General features: G+C 40.4%; 1 protein-coding gene across 1 annotated transcript in view; it reads right to left on the bottom strand.

Annotated features, from left to right (window-relative positions):
• Positions 1-27,012, bottom strand: part of MSH4 (mutS homolog 4) — a 139,274-nt gene that overhangs the window by 82,462 nt on the left and 29,800 nt on the right. The window contains exon 7 of the mRNA XM_063624058.1: positions 25,461-25,633. Within this exon, the coding sequence (XP_063480128.1) occupies positions 25,461-25,633 (173 nt within the window). The remainder of the gene's footprint in view (positions 1-25,460; positions 25,634-27,012) is intronic.

Genomic DNA, 27,012 nt, shown 5'->3' with positions numbered 1-27,012 from the left:
GGTCATGAGGGCTCTGCCTCTGTGAGTGAATTAGTGCTATTATCATGAGAGTGGGTTCTTGATAGAAGGATGAGTTCATCTCCCTTCCTCTCATATGCATGCATGCTCTCTTGCCCTTCCACCATGTTATGACACAGCAGGAAGGCCCTCACCAGATGTGAGCCACTTGACTTTGATCTTCCCCACCTCCAGAACTGTAAGAAATAAATCTCTGTCCTTTATAAATTACTCAGTCTCAGATATTCTGTTATAGCAGCACAAAACAAACTAAGATAGAAAATTGGTACCAAGACTGGGGTTGCTGCTATAACAAATACCTGAAAATGTGGAAGCAGCTTAGGAATTGGGTAATGGGAATGAGTAGAGGTTGGAAGAATTTGGAGGAGCAGGTTAGAAAAAGCCCAGACTGCCATGAACAGAACATTAAGGGCAATTCTAGTGAAGGCTCAGAAAAAGGAAAGAAATGTAAGGAAGGTCTGGAATGTTGTAAAGACTACTTAAGTGGTCACGATCAGAACATTGGTAGAAATATAGAAAGTAAAGGCCATTCTGATGAGGACCCAGGTGGAAATGAAAAACAAAATCTTGGAAACTGGAGTAAAGGCCATCCTTGTTACAGTTGCAAAGAACTTGGCAGAACTGTATCCACATCCTAGGATATTGTGGAAGGCAGAACTTAAGAGGAATGAACTAGGATATGTGGCAGAAGACTACCTAGGCAGTAAAGCATTCAAGATGTTGCATAGCTTCTTTCAGTCACTTACAGTGAAATGAGAGAAGAGAGAAATATTTTAAAGATGACATTTATAATTTAAAAAGAAGCAGAATAAACAAATTAGGAAAACTCTTAGCCTGGCCACATAAAATGTATGTTTGGGGGAGAATAGTAAGGGTGTGGTCAAGTGATTGCTAAAAATATTAGTATAGAAAGAAGCCAGGTTCTATTCATGAAAACAATGAGAATGACCCCAAAAACATTTCAGAGATCTAGGGAAGCTAGGACCTTGAGGGCAAGGTTTCCAGTGAGGTGCTTGTGAGACCTCAGCATTTGCTGCCCTGCAGCACCTTGGAACTCTGCTCCCTCAATTCTGGCATAATGCCTCTCAGCCACCACAAATGTAGCTCAAGTGAGCCCAGCTGCAGCTCAACCCACTGCTCCAGAAGGTATAAGCTGTATATCTTGGCAATGTCCACATGGTGCATTCTGCAGGCACACAGAATGCAATAGGTATGAAGCCATGGTGGCTTCTGCCTGAATTTCAAAGATGTTGAGGACAGCCTGGGGCCCAGGCAGAGACTTATCATGGGGCAGAGCCACCACAGAGAGCCTAACACAGAGAGCCCCCACTATGCCTAGTGAAGCCATAGGATAGAAGCCATCATTCAGAGTCCCCACTAGGGCAATGCCTAGTAAAGCCATGGGAGTGAGGTAATCACCCCCCCCCTCCCCACCCTGAGACCACAGAACTATAAGGGGCACCAGCATGTAACTCCAGTCTGAGAAAGCCATGGGCATGAGACTGCAAACCATGAGAGCTGCTGAGTGGACTAAGCCCTGAGGCTGCCTGAGGCCTTGAGAGCCCAACTTCTTCCCCACTGTGCCCCTGATGTGGGATATGGAATCAAAGAAGATTATTCTTCTTAAGACTTACTGTTGTTTTCCTTGTGAGATTTGAACTGATTTCCTTGGGCTGGTTACTCCTTTCTTATTGCCTATTTCTCCCTTTTCTAATGGGAATGTTTATCCTATGCCTGTCCCAACATTTTAGATGTAGATAACTTGTTTAATTTCATAGGCCCACAGCTAGTGGGGAATTTGCCTCAGGATGAATCATGCCTTGAGTCTCACATATCTGATTCAGATGAGATTCTGGACTTTTGAGTTAGTGTTGAAACAAGTTAAGACTTTAGGCCTATTGGGATAAAATGAATGTATTTTGCATGTGAGAAGGACATGAATTTGGGGGAGCTGGGAGCAGAATGCTATGGTTTGAATGCATCCCCAAAGTTCATGCATTAGAAACTTAATCTCAGTGCAACCTTGTTGAGTGGTGGGACCTTTAAAGGGCGATTAATCCATTAATCCCTCATGAATGGATTAATGCCATTATCACAGAAGTGGGTTACTTGTTCTGGAAGTAAATTCTGGACAAAAGGATGAGTTTGCTTTCCTTCCTCTCTCTTGTGCTCTCTTGTCCTTCTGCCTTTTGGTGTGGGATGATGCATCAAGAAGGCCCTCACCCGATACAGGTCTCTTAACCTTGCAGATCCTAGCCTTCAGAACTAAGAAATAAATCACTGTTCTTTATAAATTACCCAGTCTCAGGTATTTTATTACTGCAACACAAATAGACTATGACAATGTGTAAAGTGTCTTGCATCTACCACCACTCAAAAACTTATTTTATTCTTCTCAATTTATTTTCCAGCTTACAGTGTTCTACAAAAATAAATTTATAGAAAATTATAATCTATCCCTTTTAAATATCCCCAGGTATTTTTTTTAAAAACTTTTAACCATTTCAGCCCAGGTGTGGTGGCTCACGCCTATAATCCCAGCACTTTGGGAGGCCAAGGCAGGAGATCACTTGAGCTCAGGAGTTTGAGACCAGCCTTGGCAACACAGTGAGACCCTGTCTCTACAACAAATACGAAAATTAGCCATGTGTGATGGTGCCCACCTGTAGTCCCAGCTACTCAGGAGGCTGAGGTGGGAGGATGGCTTGAGCCAGGGAGATAGAAGTTGCAGTGAGCCAAGATTGTGCCACTGCACTCCAGCCTGGGCAACAGAGCCAGACTCTGTCTCAAAAAGATTAATAAAAATAAATATAAATAAGTAATAAACTTTAACCATTTAACATAGAGATTGTTTTAAAATGTACTTATTTCCCCATACTTGAAATACAATAAACAATGATAACTATTTAATGACTCATGGTTATTATCATAGTAATATATAACCTTAAAAGTTTTCGTGTAGACTTATTAACACTCTCAAAGTGGTGTCATGCTGTTATCCCTGAAAACACAAAATAAGAGCCAGGAGTAGTGGCTCACGCCTGTAATCCCGGCACTTTGAGAGGCCAAGGCAGGTGGATCACCTGAGATCAGGAGTTCAAGACCAGCCGGACCAACATGGAGAAACCCCATCTCTACTAAAAATACAAAATTAGCCGGGCATGGTGATGCATGCCTGTAATCCCAGCTACTCGGGAGGCTGAGGCAGGAGAATTGCTTGAACCCGGGAGGCAGAGGTTGCGGTGAGCCAAGATCGCGCCATTGCATTCCAGCCTGGGCAGGAAGGGTGAAACTCCATCTCAAAATAAAAAGAAACCCACAAAATAAGAAAATGTTTATTTTATCTGCTACCTGTTCAAACTGTCAGGTGTCTTTTGATAGTTTTCAGTTTGCCTACCTCTAGAACTGTCCCCTTTCTAATTTTCTGTTTCTATGGTAATTCATCATGTTAAAACTGTGTTTTGAGGCCTAAGCTCTGATTTTCTATCTGGCCCAAATTCCTACCTAAGGGGTCTGGGGAGTTATGCCCTACAAACCATAGATTCTCATGAGATGGGTTTTATTTGACCCTGTATATTGTGACTTGCTTTTCAATCTGACTCTGGCATAACATTATGAAACAAGGAATACAATATTTAACCCCAAAATATATTTCCTTGCCATGCCTTGAAATTGCCCTGCAAAGTCTCTTGTGGGAAAAAATCACATTCTATAGAGAATCCCCTTACCCCTTTGTTTTCCTCCCTTTCTTTCCAGATCCAGAAGATAATCAACTAAGAGCCAGGCATCCTTTCAGGTCCAATAAGAAACATTTTACAACCTGCTATCTCTCTGAAGTCTGCTATCTGAGAGATTCCTTTGCACAATAAAACTTGGTCCCCATAATCCTTTATCTTAACCTGAACATTCCTTTCCATTAATCCCAGGTCTTCAGATAAACTCAACCAATTGTCAACTAGAAAATGTTTAAATTTACCTACAGTCTGGAAGTCCCATCGCCTGCTTTGAGTTGTCCTGCCTTTCTGAACCAAACCATTGTACTTCTTAAATGTATTTGATTGATGTCTCATGCCTCCCTAAAATATACAAAACCAAGCTGTACTCCGACTATCTTGGGTACATGTTCTCAGGACCTCCTGAGGGCTGTGTTCATGGGCCACGGTCACTCATACTTGGCTCAAAATAAATCTCTTCAAATATTTTACAGAGTTTGGCTCTTTTCGCCAATAGTTCAAAAAATTAGAATAGGCTGAATATATTGTGGTTATATTCTTCATTATGTTCAACATGGCACAATACTATTATGACATTTTACATGTGATTCTATTAGTCAGATTCCCTTAAGCCCTCATTTATATTGCTCTTTCTCTTTCCAGACTCCTCCTTCTTCCTTTCCCCAATCTATCGTTACAACCAGAATGTTTCTAAAATAGGATTTGATCAGTACTCTCTAGGTTCAGAATGGTCAGCTCCATATTCCCGGAAGGAAAAAAATTAAACTCCTTAGCATTATAAAAAGGCCCTTCATAGTCTAGTCTCAATCCTCATTTCCTGCCATTCCCCAAGGCTTTAAGTCATAAATAACTACCGGCCAATCCTTAAATACAGCAAGCTCTTTTATATCAACCTAAGTACAGCCAGGCACAGTGACTTGTGCCTGCAATCCCAGCACTTTGGGAGGTTGAGACGAGAGGATTGCTTGAAGTCAGGAGTTCAAGTTCAGCCCGGGCAACAGCAAGACCCTGGCTCTACAAAAAATGTAAAAATTAGCCAGGCATGGTGGTGCAGGCCTGTAGACATAGCTTCTCAAGAGGCTGCAAGAAAAGGATCACTTGAACCCAGAGGTTTGCTACAGTAAGATATGATAGTGCCACTGCACTATAGTCTGGGTGACAGAGCGAGACCCTGTGAAAGAAAGAGAGAACAAAAAAAAAGAAGAGAGAGGGGGAGGGAGGAAGGAAGGAAGGGAGGGAGGGAGGGAGGGAGGGAGGGAAGGAAGTGCCTGGTCAAGATCATAGCCAATGGCATGCATACCAGATCCTTATCTTAAACACTATATCCAAAAAACATCTGCATTACTCCTATGGACATCAACATACCTTGCACAGGCATGTTCCCTTCAACTTAAATATCACTGCTAGGATTCTCCTGTTGCTAAAATCCTACTCCTTCTTTTAAGACAAAGCTGAAATATTATTCCTGCAAATCCCATCTGGATTCTGTCTTTACCCCAACTCCCTTCTCTGTGTTCCCATGAACTACTCAATTGTTATTGCATGTATCACACTGTATCAAAATTATTTAATTAGAGTTCTGTTGCCCTAACATGGATGTGAAGTCTTTGAGGACAGATACAGCTTAATGTTCCTCATCTTTTTATCCCTAACACCTATAGAATGCCTATAATAAAGGAGCTACTGGGTTTTTTAAAAAAGGTTTAGATTCTCATATTTTAAAAAACTGTAAAAATTACCCTCCCACTCTGTCCTATGCCCTGCTCCCCTACTTTATTGTGTGTTAAGATAAATTACAAACCACTAAGACATAGAAAATATGGCTCACACTTGTAATCCCAACACTTTGGGAGGTCAAGGCAGGTGGATCACTTGAGGTCAGGAGTTTGAGACCAGCCAGGCCAACACGGTGAAACGCCATCTCTATTAAAAATACAAAAATTAGACAGGCGTGGTGGTGGGCGCCTGTAATCCCAGCTACTTGAGGGGCTGAGGCTGGAGAATCGCTTGAACCCAGGAGGCAGAGGTCGCAGTGAGCCGAGATTGTGCCACTGCACTACAGCCTAGGCGACAGAGTGAAACTCTGTCTCAAAAAAAAAGAAAAAGATATAGAAAACAGAGAAATGTTTATTTATAGATATCAGTTTGAAATTTTCAGTCATAAGGAATTTAAAAACTTAAAGTATATCAAAATTAAAGTTTAAAAAAATACAAGTTTATCATCAAAATTTTATCATACAAACAGTATTATCTTGGGAATAACAGAATACAATTTCAACAGATTCAACAACAAATCAATAGTTTAACAAATATGTTAAACTTTTATGTCCTAGCCTTACATGAGAATTATCCAACAAAACGTGCATTTACAATAGAGAAAAATAAGTGTCATAACAAGATACTACAGGAAACATGTATTAAAGATGCCTAACGCTGACTTGTGGAATCAGAAAGGCCTGTAGCAAAAGTCACGTCTAAACTGGAATGGTAAAAGATGAAATGCAGTTAGCTAGAGAAGCCTGGGAGAACGGGTTGCAGGGAAGGAGTAGGAGGTACTCTAGGCAAAAATTACAGTGTTCCAAAGCCAGAAAATAACAGCAGATATGTTCAAGTAACTTAAAGAAGTTCATTTAGACTAGAAGACAGAATGGAGAGTGAGTAGTAGCAAGAGATGCTGTGGGAGATTACAGGAAAACAGCTATATAGAAGAGTTTGCATTTTAATCTAAAAGTTGTGAGAAGAGAATCTAAAGAGAAAAGATTGAAGGATTTTATGCAGATGAGTATAGTAACCTCCACCCTCCCCCAGCCCCCCACAGAGATCTGCTTCCTAATCCCTGGAATTTGTGAATATGTTAACTGATAAAAGGAAGTTTCTAGTTAGGATTAAATTAAGGGTCTTGAGACGGAGAGATTATCCTGGATTGTCTCTTGGCCCCAGTGTAATCTTAAGAGTCCTTACAAGATGGTGGCAGGAGGATCAGTGTCAGAGAGAGAAGATATAAGTACAAAAGCAGAAGTCAGAGGAAGAGAAGATGTTCTACTTCTGGCTTTAAAGATAGAGGGAGGGCGAAGGGCTAAGAGCCGAGAAATGTAGGCAGCGTCTAGAAAGTGGAAAGAGCAAGGAAATGGACTCCCCCCTCCAGAGTCTTCGGGAAAATGTAGACCTGATGACACACTGATTTTAGCCCAGTGAAACTGATTTCAGACCTCCAGAACTGTGAGATAATACATTCATGCTGTTTTAAGCCCCTAAATCTGTGGTGATGTTTTATATCAACATTAAGAAATGAATACAGAGTGATATTCTCAGATTTATGTTTTCAAAAGATCACTCAGGCAACAATGTAGAGAAGAGGCTAGAAACAGCAAGGTTGGAGAAGGGTGACCAAATAGGAGGCTCTTATAAGAAATGAGATTAGAGAATTAAGGTATCCTGGGCTGGAGTGGCAGCCATGGGGATAGAAGAAGCAGATACATCCAAGAGGTATATAGCAAGGAGACATGGCCGATTTGATGACTGATTGGAAAGAAAGTAAGAGTTAAGAATGACTTTCATGTATCTAGCTTGCATAAAGAGGGTGGATGTGGAGCTATTCACTGAAACCAGGAGGAACTGATTTAGAAAAGAAGATGGCGGCCAGGCACAGTGGTTCACGCCTGTAATCCCAGCACTTTGGGAGGCCGAGGTGGGTGGATCACTCCCGACCTGAGGTCAGCAGTTCGAGACCAGCCTGGCCAACAGGGAGAGAATCCCATCTCTACTAAAAATACAAAAATTAGTCGGGTGCAGTGGTGGGTGCCTGTATTCTCAGCTACTCGGGAGGCTGAGGCAAGAGAATCACTTGAACCTGGGAGGCAGAGGTTGTAGGGAGCTGAGATTGCACCATTGCACTCCAGTGTAGGTGACAGCAAGACTCCGTCTCAAAAAAAAAAAAAAAAAAAGGCACAATTTGGGCACATTAAGTTTCAGGTGATTGAGGAACACCTAACAAATGCTCTTATTCCATTCAAACTGCTATAAAAAAATTACCACAAGCTGAGTGGCTTATAAACAAGAGAAATTTATTTTCTGCTGGGCAGATTCAATGTCTGGTAAGAGCCCACTTTCTGACTCATAGATGGCAACTTCTTGCTGTATCTTCACATGGTAGAAGGGGCAAGGAGTCTCTCTTGAGCTTCTCTTATAAAGGCACTGATCCCATTCATGAGGTCTCTGCTGCCCTGGTGTAACCACCTCCCAAAGGCCCCACGTCCTAATACTATCACCTCGAAGGTGAGGACTTCAACATATGAATTTTGGAGAAGCACAACATGTAGATCACAGCAAATGCTCAGAAAGCGTTAAGATATTTGAGTCCAAAGGTCTGAAGAGATATTTAGGCATGAGATGTAAATTTGGAAGTCATGAATATGTGAATAATAATCATAAAACCATGAAACTGGGTAAGTCATATAATAAGGAAATTCAGGATAAAAGGACAACCCAGAACATATCTTTTTTTTTTTTTTTTTTTTTTGAGACGGAGTCTTGCTCTGTCGCCCAGGCTGGAGTGCAGTGGCACGATCTCGGCTCACTGCAAGCTCTGCCTCCCGGGTTCACGCCATTCTCCTGCCTCAGCCTCTCCGAGTAACTGGGATTACAGGCGCCCGCCACCACGCCCGGCTAATTTTTTATATTTTTAGTAGAGATGAGGTTTCACCATGGTCTCGATCTCCTGACCTCGTGATTCGCCCGCCTCGGCCTCCCAAAGTGCTGGGATTACAAGCGTGAGCCACTGCGCCCGGCCCAGAACATATCTTTGAAGAGCCATAGCATTTAGGAAATAAGCAAAGGAAGAGAAATATATTTAAAAGACTCAGAAGGAAACCACAAAGACGTAGGAAGAAAATCAGGAGATTGTGTAATCACAGAAGCAAAGAAAGGCAGTAATTCAATAATGACAGATAGATATTCAGCAGTATCAAATAAATTGTGGATATTTCTCTTATTCAAATAAGAGAATTAATGTGTCCATTACATTTAACAATAAGCCTGTTGTTGACTGTGTTAGGTTGGGTTCTCCAGAAACAGACATCGAGCAAGGACTTATGTGCCAGTAATTTATTAAGAATGTGCTTCCTGTAGGATTTTAATGGTTTTAGGTCTAACATATAAGTCTTTAATCCATCTTGAATTAATTTTTGTATAAGGTGTAAGGAAGGGATCCAGTTGCAGCTTTCTACATATGGCTAGCCAGTTTTCCCAGCACCATTTATTAAATAGGGAATCCTTTCCCCATTTCTTGTTTTTGTCAGGTTTGTCAAAGATCAGATAGTTGTAGCTATGCGGCATCATTTCTGAGGGCTCTGTTCTGTTCCATTGATCTATGTCTCTGTTGTGGTACCAGTACCATGCTGTTTTGGTTACTGTAGCCTTGCACATGCACACGTATGTTTATTGCGGCACTATTCACAATAGCAAAGAGTTGGAACCAACCCAAATGTCCAACAACGATAGACTGGATTAAGAAAATGTGGCACATATACACCATGGAATACTATGCAGCCATAAAAAATGATGAGTTCATGTCCTTTGTAGGGACATGGATGAAACTGGAAAACATCATTCTCAGTAAACTATCGCAAGGACAAAAAACCAAACACCGCATGTTCTCACTCATAGGTGGGAATTGAACAATGAGAACTCATGGACACAGGAAGGGGAACATCACGCTCTGGGGACTGTTGTGGGGTGGGGGGAGGGGGGAGGGACAGCATTAGGAGATACACCTAATGCTAAATGACGAGTTAATGGGTGCAGGAAATCAACATGGCACATGGATACATATGTAACAAACCTGCACATTGTGCACATGTACCCTAAAACCCTAAAGTATAATAAAAAAAAAAAAAAAAAAAAAAAAAAAAAAAGAATGTGCTTCCAAGCCTGGGCAACATAGTGAAACCCCGTGTCTACCAAAAACATAAAAATTAGCTAAGTGTGGTGGCAGAGGCCTGTAGTATCAGCTACTTGGGAGGCTGAGGTGAGAGGATTGCTTGAGCCCAGGAGGTAGAGGTTGCAGTGAGCCGAAATCACACCACCACACTCCAGCCTAGGCAACAGAGTGAGACCTTGTCTCAAAAAACAAAAAAAGAGAAAAAGAATCTGCTTCCAGAAGAAACCAGGAGAGCAGTGAGAAAAGGACAGAGAAGTGAAACCAAGCCAACCAACGGTGTGATTTCAGGTGAAGCTGTGTGGAAGGTAACTTCAACTAATCTTGCAAAGGAATTCTAGAGTTGAAGTTATACTCAGGTTTTTGCCAAATCAATGTGAAAGAGCTAGGCTTTCATACCTTCACACCATACAGTCATTTAAGGGCTGCCAGGCATTTTGGGTATTCTGTGTTTAAGAACAAAGGGCTCTAACAGCCTGAAGGTAGGCATAGAAAAAGAGTCCAGGTGTGGGCCATTAGGCACACAGACCAGCAAAAGGTGCACACCGAAAGGTAAAAGGGATCCAAGACGATCTGTACAGAGAACCAACAAGATCTGCTCCAGTGACCTTGACAAGAGCAGTCTCAGCACAGTACTGGGCACAGAAATAAGACTGCAGCACATTGAGATGTAGTGATGAAGAGAAGATAGCGTAGGAAATTTGTTTTTCAACAGGTTTGGCTATGAATAGAGAAGTGATATAGTGGTAGCTGGAGAAGATGAAGTCCAGGGAGAGGTTTTACAAATATGGGAGAGACATGAGGAAGTTTAAATCCTCTTAGAAGAAGGCCATAGAGAGAAAAATAATGAAGATACAGGACATAAGTGCAAGGACGGGATCCAGGGAACAGATGGAGGAATTAGCTAGAGAATACCACTTCTGGCTTAAACAAAGAGAGTGAAAAGTAGATGAGTATAAATGCATATTTGGTAGCAGAAAGTTTAAAAAGATATCAATGGTTGGAGCTTGACCAACGTAACATGATTAAATGACTTTTCATATTCTTGGCACTTACGTATTACACTAAATGGCAGGTATAGGTAGACCAACAAGATGTTGCTGTTAACAAGAAAAGGATAGTTAAAAATGGCCTCTTTCTGCCTTTCCCAATACTAAATACACAGGAATATATATATATTTAAAAAAGAATACACTGGACAACATTGGACAGGCAGAGTCACAGTCAATATAACACCAGAATTTTGAAGGATTACACTAATTAAAGGTATTTGGAATTGGACTGAAGAAAATCTACTCAGGTAGTAAATGCCTTCTAGATTTGAATGCACCACTTTCATTTAGACTACCAGAACACAAGCTAGGGTAGTCAGGCAAGTGGAGGTATGGAAGACAGACCAAGCTGAAAGCAACCAAAAACTGGACAAAGAGTAGTACATATAAACTATCCTTCCACCTACAGATTTAAGAAGAAAACTCCACCACCATGCCAGCGGACAAACAGCCAGGTTGCAAAGGCAACCTTCTTTTCCTTTTTATTTTTCATTTTCTTTTATTATTATACTTTAAGTTCTAGGGTACATGTGCACAACGTGCAGGTTAGTTATATATGTATACATGTGCCATGTTGGTGTGCTGCACCTGTTAACTCCTCATTTACATTAGGTATATCTCCTAATGCTATCCCTCCCCCAGCCCCCCACCCCATGACAGACATCAGTGTGTGATGTTCCCCACCCTGTGTCCAAGTGTTCTCATTGTTCAATTCCCACCTATGAGTGAGAACATGCGGTGTTTGGTTTCTGTCCTTGCGATAGTTTGCTCAGAATGATGGTTTCTAGCTTCATCCATGTCCCTACAAAGGACATGAACTCATCCTTTTTTATGGCTGCATAGTAGTCCATGGTATATATGTGCTACATTTTCTTAATCCAGTCTATCATTGTTGGACATCTGGGTTGGTTCCAAGTCTTTGCTATTGTGAATAGTACTGCAATAAACATACATGTGCATGTGTCTTTATAGCAGCATGATTTACAATCCTTTGGGTATATACCCAGTAATGGGATGGCTGGGTCAAATGGTATTTCTAGTTCTAGATCTTTGAGGAATCACCACACTGTCTTCCACAGTGGTTGAACTCGTTTACAGTCCCACCAACAGTGTAAAAGCATTCTTATTTCTCCACATCCTCTCCAGCACCTGTTGTTTCCTGACTTTTTAAAGATTTCCATTCTAACTGATGTGAGATGGTATCTCATTGTGGTTTTATTTGCATTTCTCTGATGGCCAGTGATGATGAGCATTTTTTCATGTGTCTGTCGGCTGCAGAAATGTCTTCTTTTGCGAAGTGTCTGTTCATATCCTTTGCCCACTTTTTGATGGGGTTGTTTGATTTTTTCCTGTAAATTTGTTTAAGTTCTTTGTAGATTTTGGATATTAGCCCTTTATCAGACGGGTATATTGTAAAATTTTCTCCCCTTCTGTAGGTTGCCTGTTCACTCTGATGGTAGTTTCTTTTGCTGTGCAGAAGCTCTTTAGTTTAATTAGATCCCATTTGTCAATTTTGGCTTTTGTTGCCATTGCTTTTAGTGTTTTAGACATGAAGTCCTTGCCCATGCCTATGTCCTGAATGGTATTGCTTAGGTTTTCTTCTAGGGTTTTTATGGTTTTAGGTCTGACATTTAAGTCTTTAATCCATCTTGAATTAATTTTTGTATAAGGTGTAAGGAAGGGATCTGGTTTCAGCTTTCTACATATGGCTAGCCAGTTTTCCCAGCACCATTTATTAAATAGAGAATCCTTCTCCCATTTCTTGTTTTTGTCAGGTTTGTCAAAGATTAGATGGTTGTAGATGTGTGGTATTATTTCCGAGGGCTCTATTCTGTTCCATTGGTCTATATCTCTGTTTTGGCACGAGTATCATGCTGTTTTGGTTACTGGAGCCTTGTAGTATAGTTTGAAGTCAGGTAGCATGATGTCTCCAGCTTTGTTCTTTTCTCTTAGGATTGTCTGGGCAATGCGGGCTCTTTTTTAGTTCCGTATGAACTTTAAAGTAGTTTTTCCCAATTCTGTGAAGAAAGTCATTGGTAGCTTGAAGGGGATGGCACTGAATCTATAAAATACCTTGGGCAGTATGGCAATTTTCACAATATTGATTCTTCCTATCCATGAGCATGGAATGTTCTTCCATTTGTTTGTGTCCTCTTTTATTTTGTTGAGCAGTGGTTTGTAGTTCTCCTGGAAGAGGTCCTTCACATCCCTTGTAAGTTGGATTCCTAGGTATTTTATTCTCTTTGAAACAATTGTGAATGGGAGTTCACTCATGATTTGGCTCTCTGTTTGTCTGTTATTGGTGTTTAGGAATGCTTGTGATTTTTGCACATTGATTTTGTATCCAGAGACTTTGCTGAAGTTGCTTATCAGCTTAAGGAGATTTTGGGCTGAGATGATGGGGTTTTCTAAGTAAACAATCACAACATCTGCAAACAGGGACAATTTGACTTCCTCTTTTCCTAACTGAATACCCTTTATTTCTTTCTTTTGCCTGCTTGCCATGGGCAGAACTTCCAACACTATGTTGAATAGGAGTGGTGAGAGAGGGCATCCCTGTCTTGTGGCAGGTTTCAAAGGGAATGCTTCCAGTTTTTGCCCATTCAGTATGATATTGGCTGTGGGTTTGTAATAAATAGCTCTTATTATTTTGAGATATGTTCCATCAATACATAGTTTATTGAGAGTTTTTAGCATGAAGGGCTGTTGAATTTTGCTGAAGGCCTTTTCTGCATCTATTGAGATAATCATGAGTTTTTGTCTTTGGTTCTGTTTATGTGATGGATTACGTATATTAATTCAAGGTATGTTGAACCAGCCTTGCATCCCAGGGAGAAAGCCGACTTGATTGCGGTGGATAAGATTTTTGATGTGCTGCTGGATTCGGTTTGCCAGTATTTTATTGAGGATTTTTGCATCAATGTTCATCAGGGATATTGGTCTAAAATTCTCTTTTTTTATTGTGTCTCTGCCAGGCTTTGGTATCAGGATGACGCTGGCCTCATAAAATGAGTTAGGGAGTATTCCCTCTTTTTCTATTGATTGTAATAGTTTCAGAAGCAATGGTACCAGCTCCTCTTTGTACCTCTGGTAGAATTCGGCTGTGAATCCATATGGTCCTGGACTTTTTTGGTTGGTAGGCTATTACTTATTGCCTTAATTTCAGAGCCTGTTATTGGTCTATTCAGGGATTCAACTTCTTCCTGGTTTAGTCTTGGCAGGCTGTATGTCTCCAGGAATTTATCCATTTCTTCTAGATTTTCTAGTTTATTTGCATAGAGGTGTTTATAGTATTCCCTGCTGATAGTTTGCATTCCTGTGGGATTGGTGGTAATATCCACTTTATCATTTTTTATTGCATCTATTTGATTCTTCTCTCTTTTCTTCTTTATTAATCTTGCTAGTGTTCTATCAATTTTGTTGATCTTTAAATTCAAGATGGATTAAAGACTTACATGTTAGACCTAAAACTATAAAAACTCTAGAAGAAAACCTAGGCAATACCATTCAGGACATAGGCATGGGCAAGGACTTCATCTCTAAAACACTAAAAGCAATGGTAACAAAAGCCGAAATTGACAAATGGGATCTAATTAAACTAAAGAGCTTCTGCACAGCAAAATAAACTACCATCAGAGTGAACAGGCAACCTACAAAATGGGAGAAAATTTTCGCAACCTACTCATCTGACAAAGGGCTAATATCCAGAATCTACAATGAACTCAAACAAATTTACAAGAAAAAAACAAACCCCATCAAAAAGTGGGCAAAGGACATGAACAGACACTTCTCAAAAGAAGACATTTATGCAGCCAAAAAACATACGCAAAAATGCTCATCATCACTGGCCATCAGAGAAATGCAAATCAAAACCACAATGAGATACCACCTCACACCAGTTAGAATGGCCATCATTAAAAAGTCAGGAAACAACAGGTGCTGGAGAAGATGTGGAGAAATAGGAACACTTTTACACTGTTGGTGGGACTGTAAACTAGTTCAACCATTGTGGAAGTCAGTGTGGCGATTCCTCAGGGATCTAGAACTAGAAATACCATTTGACCCAGCCATCCCATTACTGGGTATATAACCAAAGGACTACAAATCATGCTGCTATAAAGACACATGCACACGTATGTTTATTGCGGCACTATTCACAATAGCAAAGACTTGGAACCAACCCAAATGTCCAACAATGATAGACTGGATTAAGAAAATGTGGCACATGTACACCATGGACTACTAGGCAGCCATAAAAAATGGTGAGTTCATGTCCTTTGTAGGGACATAGATGAAACTGGAAACCATCATTCTCAGTAAACTATCGCAAGGACAAAAAACCAAACACCGCATGTTCTCACTCATAGGTGGGAATTGAACAATGAGAACTCATGGACACAGGAAGGGGAACATCACACTCTGGGGACTGTTGTGAGGTGGGGGGAGGGGGGAGGGACAGCATTAGGAGATATACCTAGTGCTAAATGATGAGTTAATGGGTGCAGCAAACCAACATGGCACATGGATACATATGTAACGAACCTGCACATTGTGCACATGTACCCTAAAACCTAAAGTATAATAATAAAAAATAAAAATAAATAAATAAATAAATAAATAAATAAAGGCCAAAAATGACAAACTACAGCTAACTGGAGAAAAGTTGAAAGCTTTTCCTCTAAGATCTGAAACAAGACACAGATGCCAATTTTCACCACTTTTATTCAACATAGTACTAATGTCCTAGCCACAGAAATTAGGCAAAAGAAATAAATAAAAGGGATCTAAATTGGAAAGAAGGAAGTCAAATTGTTTCTATTTGCAGTTGACATGATTTTATACATAGATTTTATATAAAGGTTCAACCAAAAAGCTCTAAGAAGTGATAAATAAATTCAGTAAAGTTGCAGGATGCAGCATCAACCAAAAATATCAGTAGCATTTCTTTTTTTTAATAACTTTTATTTTAAGTTCAGGGGTACATGTGCAGGTTTGTTACATAGGTAAACTTGTGTTATGGGAGTTTGTTGCACAAATTATTTCATCACCCAAGTACTTATTTGTTCTATTGGCTGCAGGGTGACTATAGTTAATATTGCATATTTCAAAATAATTAGAGGAGAGGATTTTAAAAGTCCTTACCACAAACTAATGATCAATGTTTTAGATAACGAATATGCTGAATACCCTGATTCTATCATTACTGAATATATGCAGGTATTGAAACATCATGCTGTGCCCCATAAATATGTGCAATTATGTGACCATTAAAAGCAAAATAAAACTTTTCAAAAATAAAGATGGAAGAAACCTGGGTTGCTCAATCACTGACGGGTGACCAGAAAAAAAAAAAAACAACAACAACAACAGCTCCTGGATTCATTGATTTTTTGAAGGGTTTTTTGTGTCTCTATCTCCTTCAGTTCTGCTCTTATCTTAGTTATTTCTTGCCTTCTGCTAGCTTTTGAATGTGTTTGCTCTTGCTTCTCTAGTTCTTTTAATTGTGATGTTAGGGTATCTATTTTATATCTTTCCTGCTTCCTCTTGTGGGCATTTAGTGCTATAAACTTCCCTCTACACACTGCTTTAAATGTGTGCCAGAGATTCTGGTACGTCTTGTCTTTGTTCTCATTGGTTTCAAAGAACATCTCTATTTCTGCCTTAATTTCATTATGTACCCAGCAGTCATTCAGGAGCAGGTTGTTCAGTTTCCATGTAGTTTAACGGTTTTGAGTGTGTTTCTTAATCCTGAGTTCTAGTTTGATTGCACTGTGGTCTGAGAGACACTTTGTTATAATTTCTGTTCTTTTACATTTGCTGAGGAGTGCTTTACTTCCAACTATGTGGTCAATTTTGGAAGAAGTGCGATGTGGTGCTGAGAAGAATGTATATTCTGTTGATTTGGGGTGGAGAGTTCTGTAGATGTCTATTAGGTCTGCTTGGTGCAGAGCTGAGTTCAATTCCTGGATATCCTTGTTAACTTTGTGTCTCGATCTGTCTAATGTTGACAGTGGGGTGTTAAAGTCTCCCATTATTATTGTGTGGGAGTCTAAGTCTCTTTGTAGGTCTCTAAGGACTTGCTTTATGAATCTGGGTGCTCCTGTATTGGGTGCATATATATTTAGGAGAGTTAGCTCTCCTTGTTGAATTGATCCCTTTACCATTATGTAATGGCCTTCTTTGTCTCTTTTGATCTTTGTTTGTTGCAAGTCTTTTTTATCAGAGACTAGGATTGCAACCCCTGCTTTTTTTTGTTTTCCATTTGCTTGGTAGATCTTCCTCCATCCTTTTACTGTGAGCCTATGTGTGTCTCTGCAAGTGAGACGGGACTCCTGAATACAGCACACTGATGGGTCTTGACTCTTTATCCAACTTGTCAGTCTGTGTCTTTTAATTGGAGCATTTAGCCCGTTTACATTTAAGGTTAATATTGTTATGTGTGAATTTGATCCTGTCATTATGATGTTAGCTGGTTATTTTGCTCGTCAGTTGATGAAGTTTCTTCCTAGCATTGATGGTCTTTACAATTTGGCATGTTTTTGCAGTGGCTGGTACCAGTTGTTTCTTTCCATGTTTAGTGCTTCCTTCAGGAGCTCTTGTAAGGCAGGCCTGGTGGTGACAAAATCTCTCAGCATTTGTTTGTCCGTAAAGGATTTTATTTCTCCTTCACTTATGAAGCTTAGTTTGGCTGGATATGAAATTCTGGGTTGAAAATTCTTTTCTTTAAGAATGTTGAATATTGGCCCCCACTCTCTTCTGGCTTGTAGAGTTTCTGCCAAGAGATCCACTGTTAGTCTGATGGGCTTCCCTTTGTGGGTCACCTGACCTTTCTCTCTGGCTCCCCTTAACATTTTTTCCTTCATTTCAACTTTGGTGAATCTGACAATTATGTGTCTTGGAGTTGCTCTTCTGGAGGAGTATCTTTGTGGTGTTCTCTTTATTTCCCGAATTTGAATGTTGGCCTGCCTCAGTAGTTTGGAGAAGTTCTCCTAGATAATATCCTGAAGAGTGTTTTCCAACTTGGTTCCATTCTCCCTGTCACTTTCGGGTACACCAATCAGACATAGATTTGGTCTTTTCACATAGTCCCATATTTCTTGGAGGCTTTGTTCGTTTTTTTTTTTTTTACTCTTTTTTCTCTAAACTTGTCTTCTTGCTTCATTTCATTCATTTGATCTTCAATCACTGATAGCCTTTCTTCCACTTGATCAAATCGGCTACTGAAGCTTGTGCACGTGTCACGAAGTCCTCATGCCATGGTTTTCAGCTCCGTCAGGTCATTTAAGGACTTCTCTACACTGTTTGTTCTAGTTAGCCATATGTCTCATCTTTTTTCAATGTTTTTAGCTTCTTTGTGATGGGTTCAAACATCCTCCTTTAGCTCGGAGAAGTCTGTTATTACCGATCGTCTGAAGCCTTCTTCTCTCAACTCATCAATGTCATTCTCCTTCCAGCTTTGTTCCGTTGCTGGCGAGGAGTTGTGTTCCTTTGGAGGAGAAAAGGTGCTCTGATTTTTAGAATTTTCAGCTTTTCTGCTCTGGTTTCTCCCAATCTTTGTGGTTTTATCTACCTTTGGTCTTTGATGATGGTGACGTACAGATGGGGTTTTGGTGTGGATGTCCTTTCTGTTTGTTAGTTTTCCTTCTATCAGTCAGGATCCTCAGCTGCAGGTCTGTTGGCGTTTGCTGGAAGTCCACTCCAGACCATGTTTGCCTGGGTATCACCAGCAGAGGCTGAGGAACAGCAAATATTGCAGAACGGCAGATGTTGCTGCCTGATCCTTCCTCTGGAAGCTTTGTCTCAGAGGGGCATCTGGCCGTATGAAGTGTCAGTCGGCCCCTACTGGGAGATGCCTCCCAGTTAGGCTACTCACAGGTCAGGGCCCCACTTGAGGAGGCAGTCTGTCCATTCTCAGATCTCAATCTCCATGCTAGGAGAACCACCACTGTCTTAAAGCTGTCAGACAGGGATGTTTAAGTCTGCAAAAGTTTCTGCTGCCTTTTGTTCAGCTATGCCATGCCCCTAGAGGTGGAGTCTACAGAGGCAAGGCAGGCCTCCTTGAGCTGCAGTGGGCTCTACCCAGTTTGAGCTTCCTGGCCACTTTGTTTACCTACTCAAGCCTCAGCAATGGTGGATGCCCCTCCCCCAGCCTCGCTGCTGCCTTGCAGTTCAGTCTCAGACTGCTGTGCTAGCAGTGAGCGAGGCTCCATGGATGTGGGACCCTCCAAGCCAGGAGCGGGAAATAATCTCCTGGTGTGCCATTTGCTAAGGCAGCTGGAAAAGCACAGTATTAGGGTGGGAGTGTCCCAATTTTCCAGGTACCGTCTGTCATGGCTTCCCTTTGCTGGGAAAGGGAATTCCCCGACCCCTTGCACTTCCCAGGTGAGGCGATGCCCCGCCCTGCTCCATGGGCTGCATCCACTGTCTGAGAAGCCCCAGTGAGATGAACCCGGCACCTCAGTTGGAAATGCAGAAATCACCCATCTTCTGTGTCGCTCAAGCTGGGAGCTGCAGACTGGAGCTGTTCCTATTTGGCCATCTTGGAACCTCCCCTCTTTTCCTTTTTTTAAAAAAATCATTTTGGATTTATGGGGTACACGTGCAGGTTTGTTGCATAGATACATTGTGTGATGCTGAAGTTTGGGCTTTGACTGAAACCAGCACTCAGATAGTAAACATAGTACCTAATAGTTTTGAACCCGTGCCCCACTCCTCTCCCCTTTTGGAGTCCCCAATAGCTATTGTTCCCATATTTATATCCCCATGTGTTCCCAATGTTTAGGTCCCACATATAAGTGAGAACATGCAATATTTGGTTTTCTGTTTCTGCGTTCATTCGCTTAGAATAATGGCCTCCAGCTACATCCACGCTGCCAAAAAGAACATGATTTCATTCTTTTTATGACAGCATAGTATATGTACCAAATTTTCTTCACCCAGTCCATTGTCGATAGGCACCTGGGTTTATTCCATGTCTTTGATACCGTGAATAATGTTGCAATAAACATGCAGGTGCAGGTGTCTTTTTGGGAGAACAATTTATTTACGTGTGGGTATATATCCAGTAATGGTATTGCTGGGTTGAATGGTAATTCTATTTTTAGTTCTCTGAGAAATCTCCAAACTGCTTTCCACAGAGGCTGAACTAATTTACAATCCTAAGAACAATGTATGAGCATTTCCTTCTCTCTGCAGACTTGCCAACATCTGTTATTTTTTGACTTTTTAATAATAGCTATTCCAACTGGCATGAGATGGTATCTCATTGTGGTTTTGATTTGTACTTTTCTGAGGATTAGTGACATTGAGCATTTTTTCATATGTTTATTGGTCACTTGTATGTCTTTCTTTTGAGAAGCATCAGGGCAATTTTCTTATTCAAATAAGGGAACGAATATGCCCATTAAATTTAACAATATGGACAGTGGGTGTTAAAGTCTCCCACTATTATTGTGTGGGAGTCTAAGTCTCTTTGTAGGTCTCTAAGAACTTCTTTTATGAATCTGGGTGCTCCTGTATTGGGTGCATGTATATTGAGGATAGTTAGCTCTTCTTGTTGTATTGATCCCTTTACCATTATGTAATGCCCTTCTTTGTCTCTTTTGATCTTTGTTGGTTTAAAGTCCTTTTTATCAGGGACTAGGATTGCAATCCCTGCTTTTTTCTTTTTTTCTTTTTTTTTTCTTGCTTTCCATTTTCTTGGTAAATATTCCTCCATCCTTTTATTTTGAGCCTCCGTGTGTCTTTGCATATGAGATAGGTCTCCTGAATACAGCACACTGATGGGTTTTGACTCAATATTGGCCCCCACTCTCTTCTTGCTTGTAGGGTTTCTGCAGAGAGATCTGCTGTTAGTCTCATGGGCTTCCCTTTGTAAATAACCTGACCTTTCTCTCTGGCTGCCCTTAACATTTTTTTCTTTCATTCCAACCTTGGTCAATCTGACAACAATGAGACAGAAAATTAACAAGGATATTCAGGACATGAACTCAGCTCTGAACCAAGTGGACCTAATAGACATCTACAGAACTCTCTACCCCAAATCAAGAGAATATACATTATTCTCAGCACCACATAGCACTTATTCTAAAATCAACCACATAATTGGAAGTAAAACACTCTTCAGCAAATGGAACAGAATGGAAATCATAACAGTCTCTCAGACCACAGTGCAATCAAATTAGAACTCAGGATTAAGAAACTCACTCAAAACTGCACAACTGTATGGAAAGTAAACAACCTCCTCCTGAATGACTACTGGGTAAATAACAAAATTAAGGCAGAAATAAAGAAGTACTTTGAAACAAATGAAAACAAAGAGACAAGGTACCAGAATCTCTGGGACACAGCTAAACCAGGGTTAAGAGGGAAATTTATAGCACTAAATGCCCACATCAGAGAGTGGAAAAGATCTAAAATCGACACCCTAACATCACAATTAAAAGAATTGGAGAAGCAAGAGCAAACAAGTTCAAAAGCTAGCAGAAGACAAGAAATAACTAAGATCAGAGCAGAACTGAAGGAGACAGAGACATGAAAAACCCTTCGAAAACTCCATGAACCCTGGAGCTGGTTTTTTGAAAAGATTAACAAAATAGATAGACCACTATGCAGACTAATAAAGAAGAAAAGGGAGAAGAATCAAATAGACACAATAAAAAATGATAAAGGGGATCTCACCACTGATCCCACAGAAATACAAACTACCATCAGAGAATACTAGAAACACCTCTATGCAAATAAACTAGAAAATCTAGAAGAAATGGATAAATTCCTGGACACATACACCCTCCCAAGACTAAACCAGAAAGAAGTTGAATCTGTGAATAGACCACTAACAAGTTCTGAAATTGAGGGAGTAATTAATAGCCCACCAACCAAAAAATGCTCAGGACCAGACGGATTCACAGCCAAATTCTACCAGAGGTACAAAGAAGAGCTGGTACCATTCCTTCTGAAACTATTCCAAACAATAGAATAAGAGGGATTCCTCCCTAACTCATTTTATGAGGGCAGTATCATCCTGTTTCCAAAACCTGGCAGGGACACAATAAAAAAAGAAAATTTCAGGCCAATATCCCTAATGAACATCGATGCGAAAATCCTCAGTAAAATATTGGCAAACCGAATCCAGCAGCACATCAAAAAGCTTATCCACCACAATCAAGTCGGCTTTATCCCTGGAATGGAAGGCTAGTTCAACATATGCAAATCAATAAACGTAATCTGTCACATAAACAGAACCAATGACAAAAATCACACGATTATCTCAATACGTGCAGAAAAGGCCTTCGATAAAATTCAACACCCTTCATGCTAAAAAACTGTCAATAAACTAGGTATTGATGGAACATATCTCAAAATAATAAGAGCTATGCTGGGCGCGGTGGCTCATGCCTGTAATCCCAGCACTTTTGGAGGCCGAGGCGGGCAGATCACGAAGTCAGGAGATCGAGACCATCCTGGCTAACATGGTGAAAACCCGTCTATTAAAAATACAAAAAATTAGCCGGGCGAGGTGGCGGGCGCCTGTAGTCCCAGCTACTTGGGAGGCTGAGGCAGGAGAATGGCGTGAACCCCGGGGGGGCGGAGCCTGCAGTGAGCCGAGATCGCGCCACTGCACTCCAGCCTGGGCGACAGTGAGAATCTGTCTCAAAAATAATAATAATAATAATGAGAGCTATTTATGACAAACCTGCAGCCAATATCATACTGAATGGGCAAAAACTGGAAGCATTCCCTTTGAAAACTGGCACAAGATAAGGATGTCCTTTCTCACCACTGCTATTCAACATAGTGTTGGAAGTTCTGGCCAGGGCAATCAGGCAAGAGAAAGAAATAAAGGGTATTCAAATAGAAAGAGAGAAAGTCAAATTGTCTCTGTCTGCAGATGACATGATTATATATTTAGAAAACCCCATTGTCTCAGCCCAAAAACTCCTTAAGCTGACAAGCAACTTCAGCAAAGTCTCAGGACACAAAATTAATGTGCAAAAATCACAAGCATTCCTATACACTAATAATAGACAAGCAGAGAACCAAATCATGAGTGAACTCCCATTCACAACTGCTATGAAGAAAATAAAATACCTAGGAATACAACTTAAAGGGAAGTGAAGGACCTCTTCAATGAGAACTACGAAAAGAACTCAAGGAAATAAGAGAGGACACAAACAAATGGAAAAACATTCCATGCTCAAGGATAGGAAGAATCAATATTGTGAAAATGGCCATACTGCCCAAAGTAATTTATAGATTCAATGTTATTCCCATCTAGCTACCATTGACTTTCTTCACAGAACTAGAAAAAAACTACTTTAAATTTCATATGGAATGAAAAAAGAGATCATACAGTCAAAACAATCCTAAGCAAAAAAAAAAAAACAAAAAACAAAGCTGAAGGTATTATGCTACCTGACTTCAAACTACTACAAGGCTACAGTAACTAAAACAGTATGGTACTGGTACCAAAACAGATATATAGACCAATGGAACAGAACAGAGACCTCAGAAATAGCACCACATATCTAGAACCATCTGATGTTCGACAAACCTAACAAAAACAAGAAATGGGGAAAGGATTCCCTATTTAATAAATGGTGCTGGGAAAACTGGCTAGACATATGCAGAAAGCTGAAACTGGATCCCTTCCTTACACCTTATACAAAAATTAACTCAAGATGGATTAAAGACTTAAATGTAAGACCTAAAACCATACAAACCCTAGAAGAAAACCTAGGCAATACCATTTAGGACATAGGCATAGGCAAAGACTTCATGACTAAAACACCAAAAGCAATGGCAACAAAAGCCAAAATTGACAAATGCGATCTAATTAAACTAAAGTGCTTCTGCTCAGCAAAAGAAACTATCATCAGAGTGAACAGGCAACCTACAGAATGGGAGAAAATTTTTGCACTCTACCCATCTGACAGCTCTAAAATCCAGAATCCACAAGGAACTTAAAGAAATTTACAAGAAAAAAACAACCCCATCAAAAAGTGGGCAGAGGATATGAACAGATACTTCTCAAAAGAAGACATTTGTGCGGCCAACAAACATGAAAAAAAGCTCATCACCACTGGTCATTAGAGAAATGCAAATCAAAACCACAATGAGATACCAGCTCACACCAGTTAGAATGTCAATCATTAAAAAGTAAGGAAACAACAGATGCTGGAGAGGATGTGGAGAAATAGGAACACTTTTACACTGTTGGTGGGAGTGTAAGTTAGTTCAACCATTGTGGAAGACAGTGTGGTGATTCCTCAAGGATCTAGAACCAGAAATAGCATTTGACCCAGCAATCCCATTACTGAGTATATACCAAAAAAATTATAAATCTTTCTACTATAAAGACACATGCAGATGTATGTTTACTGTAGCACTATTTACAATAGCAAAGGCTTGGAACCAACCCAAATGCCCATCAATGATAGATTGGATAAAGAAAATGTGGCACATATACACCATGGAATACTATGCAGCCATAAAAAAGAATGAGTTCATGACCTTTGCAGGGACATGGATGAAGCTGGAAACCATCATCATCCTCAGCAAACTAATGCAGGAACAGAAAACCAAACACTGCATGTTTTCACTCATAAGTGGGAGTTGAACAATGAGAACACATGGGCACAGGGAGGGGAACATCACACACTGGGGCCTGTCAGTGGGTGGAGGGAAAGGGGAGGGAGAGCATTAGGACAAATCCCTAATGCATGCAAGGCTTAAAACCTAGATGATGGGTTGATAGTTGCAGCAAACTACCACGGCACATGTATACCTACATAAGAAACCTGCATATTCAGCACATTTCAGCACATGTATTTCAGAACTTAAAGAAAAAAAAATTAGCAATATGCCTGTTGGTGACTGTGTTAGGTTGAGTTCTCCAGAAACAGACCCTGAGGCAAGGGCAATTTTCTTACCCCATGTTATGGGTTGAATTGTGACCCCAAATGATACTGTGAAGTCCTAACTCTGGGTATCTGTTAGTGTGACCTTATTTGGAAATTTTATCTTTGCAAATGTTATCAAGTTAATGTGAGGTTATTAAGGTAGGTCTTAATACAATACGACTAGTGTCTTTATAAGAAGACAATATGAAGACACACAGGGAGAAAACCATGGGACAACAGAAGCAGAGATTGCAATGACAAACTTGTGAGCCAAGGCCCATCATGGACTGACAGTGACCACCAAAAGCTAGAAAGGGGCAAAGGATTCTCCCCTATAGGTTTCAGAGGGAGCATGGCTTTTCTGACACCTTATTTTGAGTTTCTAGCTTCCAGAACTATAAGACAAAAACTTTCTGTTGTTTTAAACCATAGAGTATGTATCAGTTTTAAGAGCAGCCTAGGAAATTAATACATCCTATCAGTTGATAATTACCTAGTCTGGACAAATCTTCCTGTCTTTGAGGATTACCACGGAGAAAAAGAATGTAAGGTATCTATGAACAACAACAACAACAATGACAACAAAAAAACAGAAAAAAATGGAAAAGAAAAGCATACAGGAAATCAAAATATATTACATAATGTACCTCTGAAATTATTTACTACAGGACTCAGTAGAAAATTTCGGGAAAATATTTTTCATAAAAGAATACAAGAATTTACACCTTCACTACTTGTCTTTCAGAAACATGGAAAAATAACTAAGCCAATTGTATTTTTCAATAATTTGTATTTATAACATTAAATAATATTGATTTACCTGATTGAAGTCCAAAAAATAGTTCCTCATCTTGAAGTAGTTCTTGAACACAATCTAATCTCATGTTAATGGTTTCAATATCAACTAGAGGCTCTAATATATTAGAACGAAGTCGTCTACTCCCTCCAGGAGTCTTAGTATAATTTAGAACACCAAAGAGAGTGTGATTATTCCTTTCAAAACACAAGAAATGTCAGTAAGAATACAAAGAAAAATGCAAGAAATTTCATTTCACTTTGTAATTAAATAATCCTATAGTCTACAGCAATGATTCTTAAACTTTACTGTGCATACAATTACATGAGTTTCTAATTCAGTAGGTCTAAGAAAAAGCATGAGGATCTACATTTTGGGCCAGGCACAGTGGCTTACACCTATAATCTCAACAACACTCTGGGAGGCCAAGGCAGGAGGAATGCTTGAACCCAGGAGTTCAAGACCAGCATGGACAACATAGTGAGACCCTGTGTCTACAAAAAACTAAAAATTAACTGGACATGCTGGCACAGGCCTTTAGTCCCAGTTACTGAGGAGGCTGAGATGGGAGGATTGCTTGAGCCCAGGAGGTCAAGGCTGCAGTGAACCATACTTGCACCACTGTATTCCAGTGTGGAGACAGAGTGAGATCTTGTCTCAAAAAAAAAAAATGTTTTTAGATATATTTTGATTTTTTGAAGGGTTTTTTTGTGTCTCTATTTCCTTCAGTTCTGCTCTGATCTTAGTTATTTCTTGCCTTCTGCTAGCTTTTGAATGTGTTTGCTCTTGCTTCTTTAGTTCTTTTAATTGTGATGTCAGGGTATCAATTTTATATCTTTCCTGCTTTCTCTTGTGGGCATTTAGTGCTATAAACTTCCCTCTACACACTGCTTTAAATGTGTCCCAGAGATTCTGGTATGTTGTGTCTTTGTTCTTGTTGGCTTCAAAGAACATCTTTATTTCTGCCTTCTTTTCGTTATGTACCCAGCAGTCATTCAGGAGCGGGTTGTTCAGTTTCCATGTAGTTGAGCGGTTTTGAGTGAGTTTCTTAATCCTGAGTTCTAGTTTGATTGCACTGTGGTCTGAGAGACAGTTTGGTATAATTTCTGTTCTTTTCTTTTTTTTTTTTTGAGACAGAGTCTCGCTCTGTCGCCCAGGCCGGAGTTCAGTGGCGCAATCTCGGCTCACTGCAAGCTCCGCCTCCCGGGTTCACGCCATTCTCATGCCTCAGCCTCTCCGAGTAGCTGGGACTACAGGCGCCCGCCACCACGCACGGCTAATTTTTTATATTTTTAGTAGAGATGGGGTTTCACCGTGGTCTCGATCTCCTGACCTCGTGATTCGCCCGCCTCGGCCTCCCAAAGTGCTGGGATTACAAGCGTGAGCCACCACGCCCGGCCTAATTTCTGTTCTTTTACATTTGCGGAACAGTGCTTTACTTCCAACTATGTGGTCGATTTTGGAATAGGTGTGGTGCTGAAACGAATGTATATTCTGTTGATTTGGGGTGGAGAGTTCTATAGATGTCTATTAGGTCCGCTTGGTGCAGAGCTCAGTTCAGTTCCTGGATATCCTT

The sequence above is a fragment of the Symphalangus syndactylus genome, chromosome 12 (genome assembly GCF_028878055.3).
Source record: "Symphalangus syndactylus isolate Jambi chromosome 12, NHGRI_mSymSyn1-v2.1_pri, whole genome shotgun sequence".
NCBI classification, from domain to species: Eukaryota; Metazoa; Chordata; class Mammalia; order Primates; family Hylobatidae; genus Symphalangus; species Symphalangus syndactylus.
Note: the sequence above shows the minus strand (reverse complement) of the source record. Positions and strands in the feature narration are given on the sequence as shown.